The sequence below is a fragment of the Rhipicephalus sanguineus genome, chromosome 10 (assembly GCF_013339695.2).
Source record: "Rhipicephalus sanguineus isolate Rsan-2018 chromosome 10, BIME_Rsan_1.4, whole genome shotgun sequence".
Classification (NCBI taxonomy): Eukaryota; Metazoa; Arthropoda; class Arachnida; order Ixodida; family Ixodidae; genus Rhipicephalus; species Rhipicephalus sanguineus.
This window is the reverse complement of record NC_051185.1, coordinates 107,705,961-107,724,625: the sequence shown is the minus strand read 5'-3', so window position 1 is coordinate 107,724,625 and position 18,665 is coordinate 107,705,961. Positions and strand designations below refer to the sequence as shown.

General features: G+C 47.6%; 1 protein-coding gene across 1 annotated transcript in view; it reads right to left on the bottom strand.

Moving 5' to 3' along the window:
* LOC119406639 (uncharacterized) overlaps positions 1 to 18,665 on the bottom strand; it is a 141,042-nt gene that overhangs the window by 16,715 nt on the left and 105,662 nt on the right. Inside the window, exons 9-10 of the mRNA XM_049420166.1 lie at positions 8,123 to 8,255; positions 3,806 to 3,954 (exon numbers count right to left, since the gene is read on the bottom strand). Coding sequence (XP_049276123.1) covers positions 3,806 to 3,954; positions 8,123 to 8,255 — 282 coding nt within the window. The remainder of the gene's footprint in view (positions 1 to 3,805; positions 3,955 to 8,122; positions 8,256 to 18,665) is intronic.

Below are 18,665 nucleotides of genomic sequence, written 5' to 3'. Positions count from 1 at the left end.
GGGCGTCGTCAATTCGTGGCAGAGGATAGACGTCCTTCTTTGTGACCTTGTTCAAATGCCGATAATCAACGCAAAATCGCCAACTGTTGTCCTTCTTCTTAACAAGTACAACAGGGACGCCCATGGACTGCTGGAAGGCTCGATGATATTCCGAGAAAGCATTTTGTCGACTTCTTTTTGGATGATTTGTCGCTCAGTACGGGAGACGCGGTAGGGTCGCCGATGAATTGGTCTCGCATCGCCTGTGTCAATCCGATGTTTAACAACTGACGTTTGTCCGAGAGGGCGGTCGCCAAGGTCGAAGATGTCCCAAAAGGACGCAAGGAGAGCGCGCAGTTCATCAGCATGTTGGGTAGGTAAGTCGGGTGCAATCATCTGAGTTAAGGCACCTTGTTCTGATGGAGTAGTAGGGGAAGGTTTCTCTGCACACGAATCTCTGTCGTAACTTAGAGTTGAAATGTGGCAGTCGGCCGCCGGCATGATGTCCGCAAGTGAAATGCCACGAGGGAGAACTTGTGGACATAGGCCAAAATTCACTAGCGGTAGACAGGAGGCGTTGTCCGTTATAGTAACGAGAGTGTGCGGAAACGCAACGTATTGCGAAAGCAGGACTTCAAGATTGGGAGACACTATATAGTCACCGTCGGGTACAGGTGGTACAGGTGAGACGCCGACGTAAGTAACTGCCCGTGGAGGAAGACGAAGGTGGTCTGCGGAACAGAGCCGGCTTGGAGGGCAACCGGGAGGGTCAACAGCAGTAGGTAGAGCGAGTTGCACAACGCCGGCAGAACAGTCTATCAAGGCCGAGTGTTCCGACAAGAAATCAAGTCCCAAAATTAGGTCGTGAGGGCAATGTTCTAGGACGTAAAACATAACCGATGTAGAGCACCAAGTCGGGCTAGTAGGTTAAGATTCATTATGACGACTAAGCGCGAGTCCTGTTTTCCTCGTCTATGTCTTTGTGTTTTTAGCGCAGTTTTAGTCGTCATAATGAATCATAACCGATGTGTGGTGTCCGGCGACGGTCACACGAGCTGAACACACACCAATCACGGCAGCTGTTCCACCATCGGCAGTTCGGACCACAGGGCTTGGGGCAGGAGTAACGACTTTTTTTAGGCGTGTTCTGAGGTCAGCGTTCATAACAGACACGTGCGCGCCAGTGTCAATAAGGGCCGTAACTGGTACACCGTCCACGTCTACACTGATAAGGTTCCGATGTGCGGGCAGGGTCAGTAGAGGATTTTGGCATCGGGTCGTGATTGCAGCAATATTACTAACTCTTCAGTTCAAGATGCCATGGTTCAAAGTGGAAGTGAAATGGAAGTGAGAGAGACAAGTGTAGTTGCGCTTGTCCCTGTATTGTGACGTCAGCCACGTGAAACTTTCGCGGAGTAAACCTAAGATTGTGTTTCGTAATATAAGGCGCCACATCACGTTGTGCTGAGAGGCGTCGTAATTCGCGTTGGCTGAAATCCCCTCACAAGTTTTCGATTTCGTGAGAATTAAAAAAATGCCGACGAACAGCTCACCAGTAAAGACAAAGTTTCGAATTCGGCTTTTTTAGACGGAGAAAGCTGATGGACAGTTCTGTCAAAGGGACACAAGGAAGGTACTGCCTCTACAGCATTCACGCACAAATATAAGCCACTATGGTGGAAATGAAACTGGTATTTCACCACATTGTTTTATGTGACAACTGTCCTCATTATGAAAACTCCGTGAACAGGGGGTGTCGCTGGAGTTTTGACAAGTGGCCTTGTCTTCTTCAGGCAGTTGTTGCCTTGAACAGAAAAGGCCGCTTTTCAAAACGTTGGCGCCACCCCCTGCTCACGATATTTTTATCTCTTCAAACCTCCACCTCCTGAACAACTGTCGACATGTCACCTTGGTGCAGCCAGAGCGGGCGTTGAGAGTGTGCACCCTCCGCTGCCTCCTTGAAACACACACACACACACACACACACACACACACACACACACACACACACACACACACACACACACACACACACACACACACACACACACACACACACACACACACACACACACACACACACACACACACACACACACACACACACACACACACACACACACACACACACACACACACACACACACACACACACACACACACGCACACACGCACACGCACGCACACACGCACACACACACACACACACACACACACAAACACGCGCGCGCGCGCGCACACAGGCACACACACGAGCGCACATCATAGTGTCGGGGGCACTGGATTAAGCTTTAGCAAAGGATTTTCCTTAAAGTGCAGCAAAGCCTTATGTCGACACATGTCCTTGCCTTCCGCCTCCGTCAAAATGTGGCTATCGTGCGCAGGAATCGGACCAGCGCTCTGGTTGGCGCCTTTAAGCTATCGAGACGCCAGTTGGCTATCACGATCGTCTTGTTGCGGCTAGATTTATTAGCCGCTACGGCGTGAAATGAAAGCCGGCATAAATACGTGATTTACGCATTTCCAACCTAACGAGATGTCGGGACTAATTAAAAACGCTTGTAGAAGCATAAGACGTCTCTCGAAACGATTGAAATTCACATTTACATCAACATGCTAAAACCGCTTCTATATATTGTTCTCGACCCTCAGCGCAATCTTAACAACTACTACAGTCGAAACCCGCGATAACAAAATCCAGAGGGAACGAAATTCTCACCGCAACGAAATATTTTCGGAGCACCGGCGAACGCCCATAGGAGTCGATACATTTCGTAACTCGCGACTACGAAAGATATTCATACAGCAGTCCCTCATTAACGTTTTTGAAACACGAGTGCGCAAATAATCTACTCTCGCAACATTAACTACATTCGAAAACTGCTGAAATGCATTCATGCTACACTTAAATTGTGCGAAACTATCGCTACAGTGCACTTGAGAAGCAGCCGCCATTATTGTTTACAAAAAAACAAAGCTGGCGACAATGATGATGATGATGGCTTGCCGAAACACCTGCTCGTTATCGCGGACTGCGTAGCCGAATCCACATTCCTCATGCAGTTTCGTTCGTTGGTTTGGCTCTGTGCTTGGCTTTGTCGGCTTTGCGCGCACATGGTCGCGTGTGTGGAGCCATTTGTGGAGCGTTTGCCTGGTCGCTTGGTGCAACGCGAACTGTGTGTTGCGATTGCTTCGTCCGATTTCGATGCCTGCGAAGATGCCGCCTCCAACGAAAAAGCGGAAGTTCATCACGCTGGAAGATAAGGCTAAAATCATCAGTGAGGTGGAAAAGGGCAGGAAAAAAATGGACATCGCCGAAGAATTCGGCGTTGCGTGCAGCTCGCTGTCCACGATTCTGCGCTGATCCGCGCTGATCCAGCGGAGACGGAAGAAGGTTCGCCTGTAGGCGCACTTGATGACGGTACTGGTGACAGCGGAGTGCCGCCGTCACTGAACAGTGCATGGGGCGAACTTTGTGCCGTGGCAAACAAGATTCCCGATCGAGAGGCATGAAATTGCTGCATGCTAAGGCCCGCCAAAGCAAACTTACTGACTTCTGGAAATAAAGTGTGTTTTTTTGTAAATTCCATGTCTTTTCTGCAGCATTCTCGTGCCAACGAAATTCCCGCAAGAGCGAAATTTTCTGCTTTCCCCGCCGATTTAGTTATTGCGGGTTTCAACTGTATACACAAGGTTATCGACAGTGGTCCCGTCGAAACTATAAGAACTCAGCAGCTTCGATTCCAATTTCAAAGATATTTACAATGCCTTTTCACCGCGACATTATCTGGTCATAAACCACAAATAAATCGGAACGGAGACTTACATCGACCATGAAAAATCGCCTGTTGTTCTCTCCTTGCACTTCCACGATGGTGATGCCAAAGCTCCAGTACTTGCCAAGGCTCTTTGTTCGGATTAAAAACACATCCATCTTCTCCTTTGCTGTGATAGACTTGTCTGTAGTAACACCGGCTGAAAGAGAAGGACGGGTTAACAGTTGATTGCGATTAATGGTTAGAATATTAATAACTAAACGACATGGTTCAGTCCTTTAGAGCAAGTTCAATTTTCTCCATCTTATGTCGGCTACTTTACGCCATTAACTTCCAAACTCTGCCAGTTCTGTTTTGTCTGCTCTGTTTGAGGCGTTCAAGAACGGATGAAGTCTATAAGCGGTGAAAAGAAAAGTAGGCACAGACAAAAACCAGATGGGTATGCACTATGGGACAAGGAAGGCAACGCAAATATGGGCAGGATAGTTAAAGTATGAGGAGTTTTACAGGGGTCTGTACAGCAGCCAGGAAAACCAGGACGATAATGTAATTAGCTCAGAGGAATCAGACGTCCCGCCAGTAACTAACTACAGGGGAAGTAAAGAAAGCCTTGGAAGGAATGCAAAGTAGCAAAGGATCGGATAACATCAGATCTGTTGAAAGATGGTGAACAGATCGTGCTAGAAAAACTGGCGAGCCTGCATACGAAGTATCTCTTGACAGTGAGGGTACCAGAATCTTGGAAGAATGCTAACATAATCTCAATCCATAAGAAAGGAGACGTCAAGGAATTGTAAATTACACGCCGATCAGCTTACTGTCTGTTGCCTACAAGCTATTTACAAAGGCAATCGCTAATAGAATTAAATTAGGATGATCTCAGCATTCAATCAGCCAAAGGAGCAAGCAGGATTTGGAACAGGCTACTCGACAATAAACCATATTTACCCTATCAACCAGGTGATAGAGAAATGCGCGGAATATAACTAGTCTCTATATATAGCCTTCATAGAATACGAGAAAGCATTTGACTTGGGCGAAATCTGCGCAGTCATGTAGGCACTACGGAATCAGGGCGTTGAGGAACCATATAACAAATCTATAGCGGCTCCACTGCCAACATAGTTCTCTATAAATAAAGCGATAAAATTCCAATAAAGAAGGGCGTAAGGCAAGGAGACAAGATCTCCCCAACGCTATTCACCGCATGCTTGCAGAAGGTTTTCAGGGACCTAGATTGGGAACAATTAGGGATGCTAGTTAATGGAGAACACCTCAATAACCTGCGATTCGCTGATGGCATTGTCTTGCTGAGTAATTCGGAGACGAACTGCAGAGCATGAATACTGAATGGAACAGAGAAAGCAGAACGTAATGTCTGAAATTAATATGCAGAAAACTAAGGTAATAGTCAATAGATGCAACTGTTATATACCTTCCTCTTGAGTGATAGTGGGAGACTACCATTCATGATTTGAGAATGCTTGCCGAATGTGCTCCATCTTCATTCTTATTCTTCTGTGACTTCAGTGTCATCGTTCGACTGCGCGGTCACTACCTGTCCTATGTAGACGTGTTCCTTTACACTTCCAGTGCTTCGCTACCTATCGCAGAGCGCTGTTGTCTTCCGAGACTCTTGCAGATCACTAGTTTTATGCATAATAATTTTCAGACCTACGTTCTGCGTTCCTTGTCCAGTTCAGTAATCATGTGTTGCAGTTCGTCTCTGAGTTACTAATAAATGCAGTGTAATCAGCGAATCGCAGGTTACTAAGGTTTTCTCCATTAACTTGTATCCCTAACTCTTCCCAATCCAGGGCTCTGTAAACCTTCTGCAAGCACGCCGTGAATAGCATTGGGGAGATCGTGCCTCCCTGCCTTACACCCTTCTTTATTGGAATTTTGTCGCTTTATTTATGGAGGACTATGAAGGCTGTGGAGCCTGTGTAGATTTCTTCCAGTATCTTAATATATGGTTCGTCGACACCCTGATTCCGCAGTGCCTGCATGACTGCTGATTTCTTGACCGAATCAAATGCCTTCTCGTAATCCATGACGACTATACAGGGTGTTTCAAGAAATGGGTCCAGCCTTCTAAAAAAATCAGGAGAATGCGATATTTGCACGGGGCTTTCAGAATTGCTTTTTCTGTAGCGGCAGGAATCCTAAGGTAGTTAAGGACATCATTTAGGACAATAATGAAGAAAGTTACATTAATTAACCTTTTATTAGTGGAGTTAGGTGATTGTGTCAAATGGGAGAATTGAAGTTCTTCATGCGAGGAACCTATCCGAGCTTTGAGATTTCGAAAAAGCGTCCTCTAGTAATTGTTGTGGCGTAATGAAATTCAACGTAATGCAACGGCTTTCAACAGCAAAAGCCATCAAATTCGGTTGAATTTCATTACTTTGTAATTATTGCTAGAGGCCGCTTTTTCGAAATCTCAATGTTGGGATGGGTTTCTGGCACGAATAACTTGAATTCCCCAATTTGACACGGTCACCTAACCCCACTGATTAAAAAAGTTAATTAATTTAACTTTCTTAATTACTGTCTCAATTCATGTCTCTAACCATCTTAAGATGCCTAGCGCTACAGAAAAAGTGATTCACTCAGTTTGGACGTCTCAGAAGAATATGGCAGTTGCGTTCTTCCATGTTTCTGTTTAGGTTTCGCCATTGAATTCTGTTGAATTTCATTACTTCGTAATTATTACTAGATGCCACTTTTTCGAAATCTCAAAGTTGGGTTGGGTTTCTAGCATGAAGAACTTCAATTCTCCCTTTTGACACAACCACCTAACTCCACTAATTAAAAATTTCATTAATTTACCTTTTTAATTACAGTCCCAAATAATTTCTTTAACCATCTCAAAATCTCTGCCACTACAGAAAAACCAATTCTGAAGGCAGCAATCAAATATCGCATTTTCTTGATTTTTTGAGAAGGTTGGACACATTTCTTGAAACACCCATTACATTCCGCGCATTTCTCTATCACCTGAATATGGTCTATTGTCGATTAGCCTGCACGAAATCCTGCTTGATCTTTGGTTGATTGAATTCTAGCGGGATCTTAATTCTATTGGCTACTATCTTTGTAAACAGCTTGTAGACAACGGGCAGTAAGCTGATCGGCCTGTAATTTTTCAAGTTCTTGACGTCCCCTTTCTTATGGATTAAGATTTTGGTACCGTCGCTGTCAAGAGGCACTTCGTACACAGGGTGGCCACTTTTAGATGCGAAGTATCTTAAGGCGGAGCTCAATCCGGTGGTGGTGGTGGTGTGCGGCGTGACCACCCTTACTGCGCATGCGCATACCCTCTCCACACACCCCCTCTCCACGTTCCCTCTCCACTTCCCCTCTCCACTTCCCCTCACGGGAGATGGCGTAATTTTTTTTCTAACACAATCTGTCCACCGTCTTTCAACAGATCTTATGCTATCTGATCCTCACCAGCGGCTTTGCCTCTTTTCCCTCCAAGGCTTTCTTTACTTCCTCTGTCGTTACTGGTGGGATGTCCGATTCATCTGGTCTACTGCTACTTCTTACATTATCGTCCTGGTTGTCCTGGCCCTGTAAAACTCCTCATGCTTTAACTATCCTGCCCATATTGGCGTTGCCTTCCTTGTCCCTAAGTGCATACATCTGGTTTTGCTTGTGCCCCTCTTCATATCTTTGAGGCTTCGCCCGTTCCTTAGAGAATGTGGAATTTTTTCCATATTATACCTTGTTATGTCGGCCACCTATTGATTACTGGGCGCACACCCTGACATCGTGCAGGATGTGGAAGTGGTCAGCAAGATACGATGAAGTGACCATAGAATCGTAAGGTCTCGAATTCGCCTTGACTTGAGGAAGGAACGGCAGAGACTGATATGCAAGAAGCCAGTTAAAGAGTTAACGCTGAGAGGGAAAGTGCAGGAATTTAGGATCGCGCTCCAGAACAGATACTCGGCTCTAATCGAGGAAACCGACGTTAGCGTTCACGCGATTAATGATAATCTGACAAGTATCATGACAGAGTATACAGTAGAAGTCGGAGGTGCAGTCATTAGACAGGACACCGGCAAGCTCTCCCAGGAGACGAAAAACCCCATTAAGAAACGCCAAAACACGAAATTCTCAAACACAACAGACATAATTGAACTGGCAGGGCTTTCGAAATTAATGATTATGTTTTCATACCTATACATATACCGAACGGCACGGCGATGCCGACGGCAAAAAGCCGCCGAAAGTGTCTATATGAGGTTATTTATTGTTCGTAACGCTCACCATAACTTGCTCGTGCTTATAAACGGTGGGAAGTTGTTAGGAAGTATTAGAAACACGATAAGTGTATCTGCTGCTGTTGTTGCCCTTACGTCCAGCGATCTCCCTTATGCCGGTGGCGACGTCCATGTCTGAGGCCTTCTTGTAGTCGATCCCTGGGCTCTCAACGCCACTTGTGTCGAAGAACGAAGGTTTCACTGTCACAGGACCGGGGGATTTCTTGACCTGCATGTCGGAGAAAGTATGTCTGCGTAAAAGCCTGAGCGAACAGCGTCCATGGCGATTACAAAAGTGCGATATCGTTGAATGAGCCAGGAGAAACGGTCAGGGTCACTTAAAGGCCAACTAGGGCGATTTTTCGAGGTCAGTGGATCTCAATAAAATTCACTGGGTACGTTCCTCTTGCCGTATATATATATAATGTTAAGCGCAGTACTGAATTGACGAGGACGGGACAGGGAATGTGTCACTCCCTGTCCCGTCCTCGTCAATTCAGTACTGCCCTTAACGTTATACATGTCGCACCAACAAGGTCAAAGATCCATCCTTCCTCTTCACGTTCCCATTATTTATGCGAAATTACAAGCCGGAGACATAAGTAGATTCATTACAAATAAATTTTATTGATTGCCCCGACTCTCCCCACCTCGCGTCCCAGAATTATTGGCAACATTGTGTGCGTGACATCATTTTTGTTAAAGCGGAAGTGATGGAACCGAGGGGCCACTAGAGCGTCTGCTATCCGCAAAGCAACAATCGCGTGTGTTTGGCGAGCGCTTCGTTGGCTGTGCGTGTGAATTTCAGTTCCTTGTGGTAATGCGTGCGATGGGTGGCAAGTGGAGTTGCGTTGTGGGCTGCACACGATTCCCCACTGGCAGTCACGAAACACTCGCACCTAACGGTTACCCTGCGTCTTTATATTAGAGCTAGCAATGCCGGTTTACCGCACGGGAAGTGCGGTAATACGGTACCGGCCAAAGAATGCACATGCGTGAACATTACCGTACGGACACACTTTTCGTAACATATACAGGGTGCACCGGGCCTCTCGGTATACGGTAAGCTGCGCGTCATGCGAAAGAACGTAGCCTTGGTGCGAAAAGGTGGCTCGTACTTGGCTTATATTACATTCCTTCGGCCCTACCAACGCGACGTTGAACGCCGCTATTGCCAAACTTATGCACTCTTCCCATAGCAATATTAAGAAGCTTTAGTTAGTCCGCAAACTTCTTAGCGATAGCATTTTACCCGAGTGCGGCCCCACAAACTTGAGCCGCCTTGACAGGTGGCGCCACCTGGCGGTGGAATGCGCAACCAGGCAAGCAATGAACTAAACAGGTGTGTCCACTTCATCGAAGAAGAATGGAATGGCGACATTAGTTGGCCTACAAATGCGTCGGAATCGCAGCTGTCATTTTTCGACAGCTCCGATCAGCTTGTGCCCGTGGCACGGTAAGTCACACAAAAGATATATTTCCGAGGGAGTCACCTTTCCCCTGAGCGTCTGCTCTTCGCCGCTTTCGCAGCTTTCATACTACGCGCTGACGGGACCGGCACGCCCTGCATGATTTCAAGTTTTGTAGCGTTCGCTACACTGGCCTAGCCGAGCCAGTTTCGCGTGGATCCTCAAATGCAGTGCTGCGCATGCGCGAGGATCAGTGATGTCACGCACCTTAGCCGGCCCCTCCAGCGCGCGCTCTCCGCCGCCGGTCTGCGCTTTCCGGAGGAGTGACGTCGTAGCCTCGGCAGACGTACTGGCGCCGGCGCGCGCGCAGCTATTCGCCTTCGCTCTGCAGTCGCCATCTTACACTACGCTGGAGCCGCTTGATAGCGCCTCTAGAGGCGTTTGCCAGTGTGGTATAGCCACGGAAGTGTGGTATAGCCATGGAGAATGCTGCTCAACGGCGCAGAAGAGCGGAGAAGCTTAAAGGGACTGTCTACTGTCCTTCATCGCTTTTCTGTTTTGTCCCGCAATCGAAAGCATACAGTATGAAGTGTCCTACCTGGCAGCGGTTTCTTTGGAAAGTGAGTAGAAATTTTTAAAACAGAATTTTTCGCTCTGCGTTCGGTCTTCTTCCATTGGCGTGAAACATGCCCGCAACACTGGTTGGTGGACGCAATGACGATTGTAGTGCCGGTAAAATTTAAAACCGAACGCACACGCGATTTCTGTAGGATTACTTAATTTTCGCTGAACACTAATGTAATGAATGTAACAGCCATTTTCAGCGTGCTAGCGGTTAAATAAAGCCCTCATTATACGATTAAAGAACACTTGTTTTGCTGCAATCGCAGTCTATGCATTTATTTTAGCACTGCTGCCGCAATCCAAGCCAAGTTGATTCATAAAAAAGAGACGCTAAATGCACGCCTTCACAGCGCAGGACATGTGAGACATCCTAACAACAAAACAGCAGCGCGGTACGACCAGTGCGGAGGGCCGCAATGCATAGCGCATGAGTTGAAACAGACGAAATCGAAGGATGGATGGATGGATGCTATGAGCATCCCCTTTATAACGGGGCGGTGACAAGTGTGCCACCAGGCTCGAGAAAAAAAAAACCTTTACTCTTTTTTTTCTTAGCGTTGGCCTAATGTCTTTACTTCAATTAAAACTATTTTACTCCAGAAGAAAAAAAAAGTTTTCAGCTCCGTTCTGTGCCCTTTACGGCAGAATGTCCTTATTTTTTTCCCGAATATTTATTTTTGTCCTTTCTCTCTAGTTTTCTGCCACCAATACTCTAACCATCTCTTACTTATTTCAATCGCGGGTGTGTTCAGCTTTCCATTGTCTCTAAAACCCAAGGCGTCATGTAGGCTCGTGCCTAAACGTGCCTAAAACGTGCCTAAAAGGCGGCGCCGCAAACAGCGCCACCGGGTGCCTTTTTGGACGCGTGAGAGAAAAAAAATGCAAAAAAATATTTCCTGACGCATTCAAACGCTGCCTCAAGTGCGTAAAATACAATTTCAAGTTATACATGTTTGTTTTTCAGCAAAATGAGTCTACCTGCGAGGATTTCTTGTCATACCAGTAGATTGAACCACATCGCCGTTTGGTGACGCTAGCGGTCATTCTTTCACGATTCGCAACATCAAATTAAAAATATAATTCCTTTTTTATGGGACAAAAGCATGCTCGTTGCCAGTGATGTGACGAACGATCTTCTCATTTTCACCACAATCAGAAAAAATCTTCCTTGCGGTAGACAGTCCCTTTAACTCATCGGATCCCAACGTAGTTGCCTGGAAAAATAAATATACATGTGCCACATAATACGTAAACCGTGTGTGTGTCATTAGAGCAGCAGTAAGCATGATAATCAAGCTAATCCTAGACAATCAGGAAAGCTACGAATAATTAGCTGAACCTTTGCTAACGCTACGTTATCCTGGCATAGCCGAGCTAAGCCACTGCAACATTTTTTGACTGCTTATACGTCACGCGAAGACAGTATGCTTGGGTTTCGATGTTTTGCTTATTTAAAATTATTCTCCAATTTACCGAGTATTTCTGCTATCGAGCCCGTGACAGGAGCGTCTCAGGAACATAAAAACATGATTACTTTGGCATGGCCATAAAATCGCCGGAGTTGGCCTGTAAGCTAAACTACAAGCACGACCGGAAGCCTGTATAGCAAAGCAGATGTGTTGAACGGCGACAGGCGACATAGTGCGGCACAGCAGAGGAAATATTTCTATAGCATACAGACCTCGTTGGTCTGTATTGCTAAAGTGTGTTTGCTCGCGAGGCAGGTGAATTACATACACTACCACGTATGTCGGGTTTTGTTGCTGTTGCGCGGTGACGCAGTTCCTCACGGCAGCTTCGACGCCCGAACGACACCAATCTGGATAATTATAAGTGCATCTTAACAGTGCAAGCAAACGTGCACATTAGTACAAGCAGTGAATTTCTGCCATATGTTTATTTAAAAAGGTAACATTTTTAGCATAAATATTTCCGGCGCGCGGCGGCGGTGGCTCAGTGATGGTGAAAAAAAGAAATATCGCATGCGCAGTTGACTCAAACGCCGGTTTCGTAAAAAAATGCCCCCACCTCCCCGAAGGGAATCGTGAGGAAATGCGAATGCATTTCTTGCGCCGAGAGTACACGGCGTAGTAATTTTAATGGCGTCAAGCTGGACACATCGACGCGCTCAAGTGTCGCCCTTTTGGGCGCCTCTTTCAGCGAACGCTTCCTACGTGCGTTCGTAATCACCTCAGGGATGTTGCCACCGCCTTCAATGCAGCACAAACGCGTTTAGAACGCGTTGTTTTCAGGCTGTGCCAAGGCAGAACAAACGCTACAAACGCGTTTCAAACGCACTGCATTGAGGCGGTGGCGCAGGCAGGGGAGAAAGCGAACGGCGAGAGAAGGAGCGGCGAAGCACTGCACCTACCCTCTCCTACCTTCTCTCCACACGGCGTAGCTCCCGCGATGCGAGCGCCCTCACACGCCAGAGCGCGCTCCTCCTTTCCACTCACTAGGCAGCTTTAGAATAGCGTACGCAAAGCTTTGAGTTGGCTTTTCGCGCAACTGCGCATGCGTCATACGCTAACCCCTTGCGGGCTCCCGTTAAGTTACGAAAATAGCGGGCCGCAAACGCTAACGCTAACTTAGCGTACGCTATTCTAAAACTGCCTACTCTCCGCTATTCCGCCCGCACCACCTGCTCCGGTTGCTAGGGGCGAGGATAAGCGCGCGCGCCCGCGGTTGTTGCTATGGGAGCCGGAGTGAGAGCAGAGAGGCGCGCGGACAACGCCGGATGCCTGACATAGCCCGACTAAGATATGCATTTGCATTTAAAACTACGAGTGTAGGCGGAGCCACGCACTAGCTGACACTGCATTAGGGTACCAGATCACGGACGTGCATCGAACATCCAGGTATGCTGCAACTCTTCACTACTGAAGGTAATGACTGCCAGCTATAAGGGCAAACAGTTTCTTGGTTGAGCCTTTTGTGACAGAGCCTCCTTCGTAAGCATTTCAGCCCCTGGTACGGCTACGGCCACTGCCATCACTAATATATTTGCTACGGTACGTACATTTTAAGGCGAGAGTCCCAGATGCCTTATCAAACGCGAAATTCACCGTCGGCGTGAACACGAGTGATGAAAAAATCATCATCACGTGATGACATCACCATATGACGCCACACATCGCCAAAATCTCTGACGTAGCCATGGCATCACACAACATGGCGTCGCATGATGACGTCATCACGTTACATCGTCGTTTGTAAAAGGTGGGCCGATCACGGAGGCAGTGCAAAACCAGGTGAGGTGCAGAAAACTTGTAACGCTTCCGATCCCGGAGCAGCGCAAAGCCACGTTAGATGTGGAAAGCTTTCGGAGGGGGGCGGAAGGGATCAACACATCGACCGTGAAGAAATAGATGATGATGGCTTTCGCTTTCGAGTCGTCTTAGGCGGATGCCTAAGGGACCCAGCTGCGAGTTCTTAGGCTAGTATTATTGTGAAAATCAGGGGCGTAGCCAAGGGGGGGGGGTTGGGGGGGTTCAAACCCACCCCGAAATTTTTCAGTTTTGCTTGCGTATATATACACGCACACATACAAACGCACACACGAACATACATAAAGTATGGCTGAACCCCCCCCCCCCCCCGAAAAAAATTTCTGGCTACGCCCCTGGTGAAAATGGTCGATTTGTATTATCAAATTACGTATTCACCCGAATATGTATATATGCTCATTATATGCTTATAGAATCAATAATTCGTTCCCTGATTACTGCTGACGACCAGGGTTGCCAGGTATGGATACCTTGTGCAAATTTGGCTACTTTCTTACACTGTTGCCGGCAGACGAAGCGCCTTGGCTACTTCTTGGCTACTTTCTTGTTGCCTCGATTTTAACCAAATTTTCAATATCTGGTGATGTCTCAGTCACTGTCGTTCGAGTATGCGGTATCAAAAAAAAAAAATTGCGGCCAAGTCGCGTTTCCAGCTGCCGAAATTGAATTTGTCGCTTGCGTTACACAAAAGAAATACTTTTGCATACTTGGCGGGGACTCGGGGAAAACTGCTGCATGGAGCGTCAATTTGCTGACCACCTTTATTGCTGGAATGGGACTTTAAACCGCGATTAGCTGTGAACATGACAATCGAAAACGCACCACATCCAGGGCTCTCTGCACTCACTGACATTACAAATCGGATATCCACCGATCTGCTTGGGTAGTTTCTTATCATTAGAGCACCAAGTCGGGCTCATTGGTTTAAGTTCATAATGAGGAGTGTTTGTTGCGCAGTTTTAGTCCTCATTATGAATGTTATCATGAGGTAGACTGCATGCGCCTCAGGAATACCATAAACTGCTCGCACTTCGGCATGACGCAAAAAGTGATTGCGAAAATGACTACAATTTACACTTTAAGCTCCGCTACTGTGATTTAGAGCGCACTCATGCCGTACTCATTTATTGTCGCCACCGGCTGTCACGTTTAGGCATTTTAAGTCATGCAAGACGCGGCGAGAGTGTCAGCTTTGCAACAGCGCAAGAAACTTCGTCATCGTGCACAAAATGATCGCTAAAGTAAGCAATTTATTCTCGAATCTCAGCGATTTTGATTGTGAAAAGTTCAGGCTGTTTTTATTTACATTTTCGCCAAAAGGTTAATTTTCATTGTCATTTAAATCAAAACGTCGCAGTCGTTTTCACACAGACGTGGCTACATTTGGCTACTTTTGCTGCCCTTGGTTAAGGGTGGCTACTTTCTGGCTAAGTGCTCTGGATGTTTGGCTATTTTTAATACGAAAGTGTTTTATGCCGGGTTCCACCAAGACTTTAGTGACGTATTTCCGCGACGGATATGACTTTGATAAAATGGACGCTATCGGATGAGAAAGAAAAAAAAAATTCCACAGCATATCCACGGGGTGAATGATGATGAGTGGGGCGAAGCTCTCGTACGGCAGGATCTTGGCGGCGGCGTCACGCAGCTTCACGCCCAGTACATCATCAACGACGTGAGATCGGGCCGGTTTATACTAAAGGGTCGATGAGAGTCATGGCGACTTGCAGCTCACTTTAATTTTACATGTACGCTGTGAATTTTTATTGTTTAATCACGCACAGGAGAAATCTCACCAGGCACTACCTTGGAGGTAAACAATGGCTGCTAATGGGGAATGAGAGACAGAAGAAGTCGACTTTTAGTTAACACTTACACTTCTACTTCTACTAACGTTTCCTACTGGAACATGCCAATGGCTGCTAATGGGGAACGACAGACAGAAGAAGTCGGCTTTTAGTTAACGCGCACGCTGCGAATTTTTTATTGTTCGACAACGCACAGGAGAAATCTCCCACCGGCACCACCTTGGAGGTCAAGGTCTGGTACTAGCATTAAAACTGGTTACGCACTACGACGGGGACGAACGGGTGCCGCTTTAAGGAGCTTCGCCTCTAAAAATCGTGAAGCTTGCACTAAGCCGCGCAAGGCTTGAAACAGCGAAACGGGACGATTGTAGAGTAATCTGGTTGCTTCTAGGTTTATTCTAGGCCTTAGCTAGGTAATGCAGGTTATTTCTAGGTTGCTTCTAGGTCGTTACTAGGGTTTAGTGAGGTGATGCTAGGTTGTTTCTACTTTGATTCTGAGCGCAGAGAGAGCTTCGAATAAACCACTGACAGCCACAGACACGACAGGGATGTCCAAACTGCAGCGACAGGAGCTCGCGCTGAAACCAAGTGTTCGCACCTCTCATAGATCTACGGGCACGTCGTTGTTGGCGTATAGACCTTCCATCGCTCGAGAGAGAGAGAATAAGAATAAAAGAAAGGCGGGGAGGTTAACCAGGGCTGAGCCCGGTAGGCTACCCTGCACTGGGGGAGGGGGGAGGGGGAAGGAAAGTTAGAGAGGAGGAGAGAAAAGTCACTCTTTCAGCCGGCGTAAGAGTTCTGCGTTTGACATCACAAACGGCGAATAAGTCCGGTGTCCTTAAGAAAACGCAACAGCGCTTTCGTTGCCTTTCGGAACTGTGATGGGCAGCCCCATGGTCCCAATATTTTCGCGACAGTGAAAGCGCTTCCGTCCATTTGATTTAGTGCAGTGCTGAGGTGAAGCCTCTCGGTTGCGTATGTCGGGCAGTAACACAGAAGGTGCTCAATCGTTTCCTCAACGGCACAGTCGTTGCACTCGGCGTTGTCGGCCATCTCTATCTTAAATGAGTAGGCGTTGGTGAACTTGAGGGTCTTCTAGCAGCCGCTATAGGTGATGCAGGTTGTTTTTAGGTTGCTTCTAGGTCCTTACTAGGCTTTAGCTAGTTGACGCTAGGTTATTGCTACGTTGATTCTCAGCGCAGAGAGCTTCGAGTTAAACCATAGACAGTCACAGACGTGACACGGATGTCCAAACTGCAGAGAGAACCTCGCGTTGAAACCAAGCGTTCGCATCTCTCATAGATCTACGGGCACGTCGTCGTTGGCGCAGGCGCTCCATCACTGAGAGGTCTTCTGGCAGCCGCCGATTGCCTTTCCCGTTCCCTAGTAATCTCTCGTCGTACGCACTCGGGGTCTCCGGCTCGCCGCCGTCGCTTCGCAGCCATTTGTTGGGCTAACTTGCATTCTTCATTTTTAGTGGACCAGTGGTGAGGAGTTAGCGAATTTGAGTGGCACATATTCGTTTAAAATGATCATAGTTTTTTGGTTCGCCGGACAAGGAACGATTTGCTAAAGAGCTTCGCTGTTAAAAAACTAAGAAAAAGTTCCTCCGCCGGGAATCGAACCTACGACCTCTTGGTCCGCGACCGCCTAAGCTTCCGAGGCAGATGCATGACACTACACAAACGCGCCTTATATCTCTCACACATTCTCTCTCGCACTGTGTTCTCTGTTGGCGAAGCCGGGCGGGGCGGTGCCGCTGTCTGTAAGCGGTCAAGTGAAGTAATGCGCCGTGACACTTCCTAGCGTCGATAGAAAACGCTTCGGCGACGACACAATTAAACCATGGCCTCCGACATTGCGCGCCGGCGCGCAATCTAGGATGCTATGGTTAAAGCGTCTCGATACCAGCGAAAAAAAATTACACCATCTCCCGCTAAAGGGGATCATGAGGCAATGCGAAGCCGGAGAACTTGCACGATCACGTTACGTTGGCGTTTGTTGGGTGTGCTACCGACCTCGTGTCGTGGAACGCGAAGAGGAACACTACGCGCGTCGTGTCTTCCCTCTAGGCTGGAGGTTAATAGACCGATCTCACCGCGAGTTACCGCTGCCGCAGTGCATGCCGGTACTTGTAGTACTCGGTACGTTCAGCTGCCTACAGCTGGTACATTAATGAGTTTTAGCTGCCTTATTTGGATGGATTGCGATGGTTGGGATGACGTGCTGTGTGCTGGAATACTACAACAGCAGCCTGAAGCAAAAGGGCTCGGATTTTACGTGTTCGCAAACGATATCAAGCTCCGACAGGAATGTGTGCGGCAGTCAACGAAGACGGACAGAGAGGCAACTACCGCGCACTTTCTTGCTCAACGTGTTCGTGAATTTCGTGTGCATGATGCATCGTGGTTTAGCAGTGTCCTATTGCATCATAACAACCTTGCTGCGCGACCGATGGACCGATCAGCTACAGCAAATAACGCGAGCTCGATCCCCTTGCCGGGGCGATCGCCGCCAGCGGCGACAGATTGGATACAACGTTCCTCCCGGGTTCAACAGAGATCGCTTTAATATATAGGGAGACCTAAACCGACCTCTCACCAAATGCGATGCCGACTGTCAAGCATCTAGCATGAACGAGACCTGTGATAAAAGCCAATCTTATAACTGCATGCTGTGTACAGCTCGCGCCGTAGAGCGCACGGTGAAATCTCGGCCGTGCCGGCATCGCAGCCAACTTCACCGCCAGGATTTCCCTATTCCTTTCAATATGTGATATTATTGTGAACGCATCGTAAAGCGGGCAACAGCGGTAGCAAAGCTGAATTTCTTTATGAGCTGCCGTTTCGAAGCGGTAGGCCTAGCGACGATACCAGTGCCGAGCCACCGGCTGAGGCCGCCTCCACCAGACGGAGCGAGCTACTGCTTATCCGCCGCATTGCGTGTGTCGCCAAAATCTCTTACTGACTCCTCCATCCCTTGTGCAGCAAGAAATATGCCGATCACGAGATTTTTGTGAGATGTAAACCTGTGGCAGACGGCATGAGCGGCCAGTCATCGTTCAGCGGACGCGCCTCTAACCTGCTTCACGGCGACCGTTTATCTTCATTCACGTTTAACTCATTACTGTGATCGAAGTCCTGCGTTGACAACACAGTCTACATGGAAAGTAGTACTTCGACAAAAAAGAAATAGAAAAAAAGCGCAATAAGCTTCTTTTTTTTTTCCTTGCTTCGGCTTTTTTTTTCTCCTGTTCTACGCAGGTTGGGCAAGATATTTTCCGGATACTGTAGCTTGTGTCGCTTGCGTGCTGGTGTTCACTGAAGAATATATTTGCTCTCATGACGACGGGAACGTGATTGATTTTTAGGGGCGAAGCTCCTTAAGGCGGCACCCGTTCGTCCCTCGTAGTCGTCGTCGTCGTAGTAGTAGCAGTAGTAGTAGACGTAGTCCGTAACAAGTCTTACGCTTTGACCTCCAAGGTGGTGCCGGTGGGAAATTTTTCCTGTGC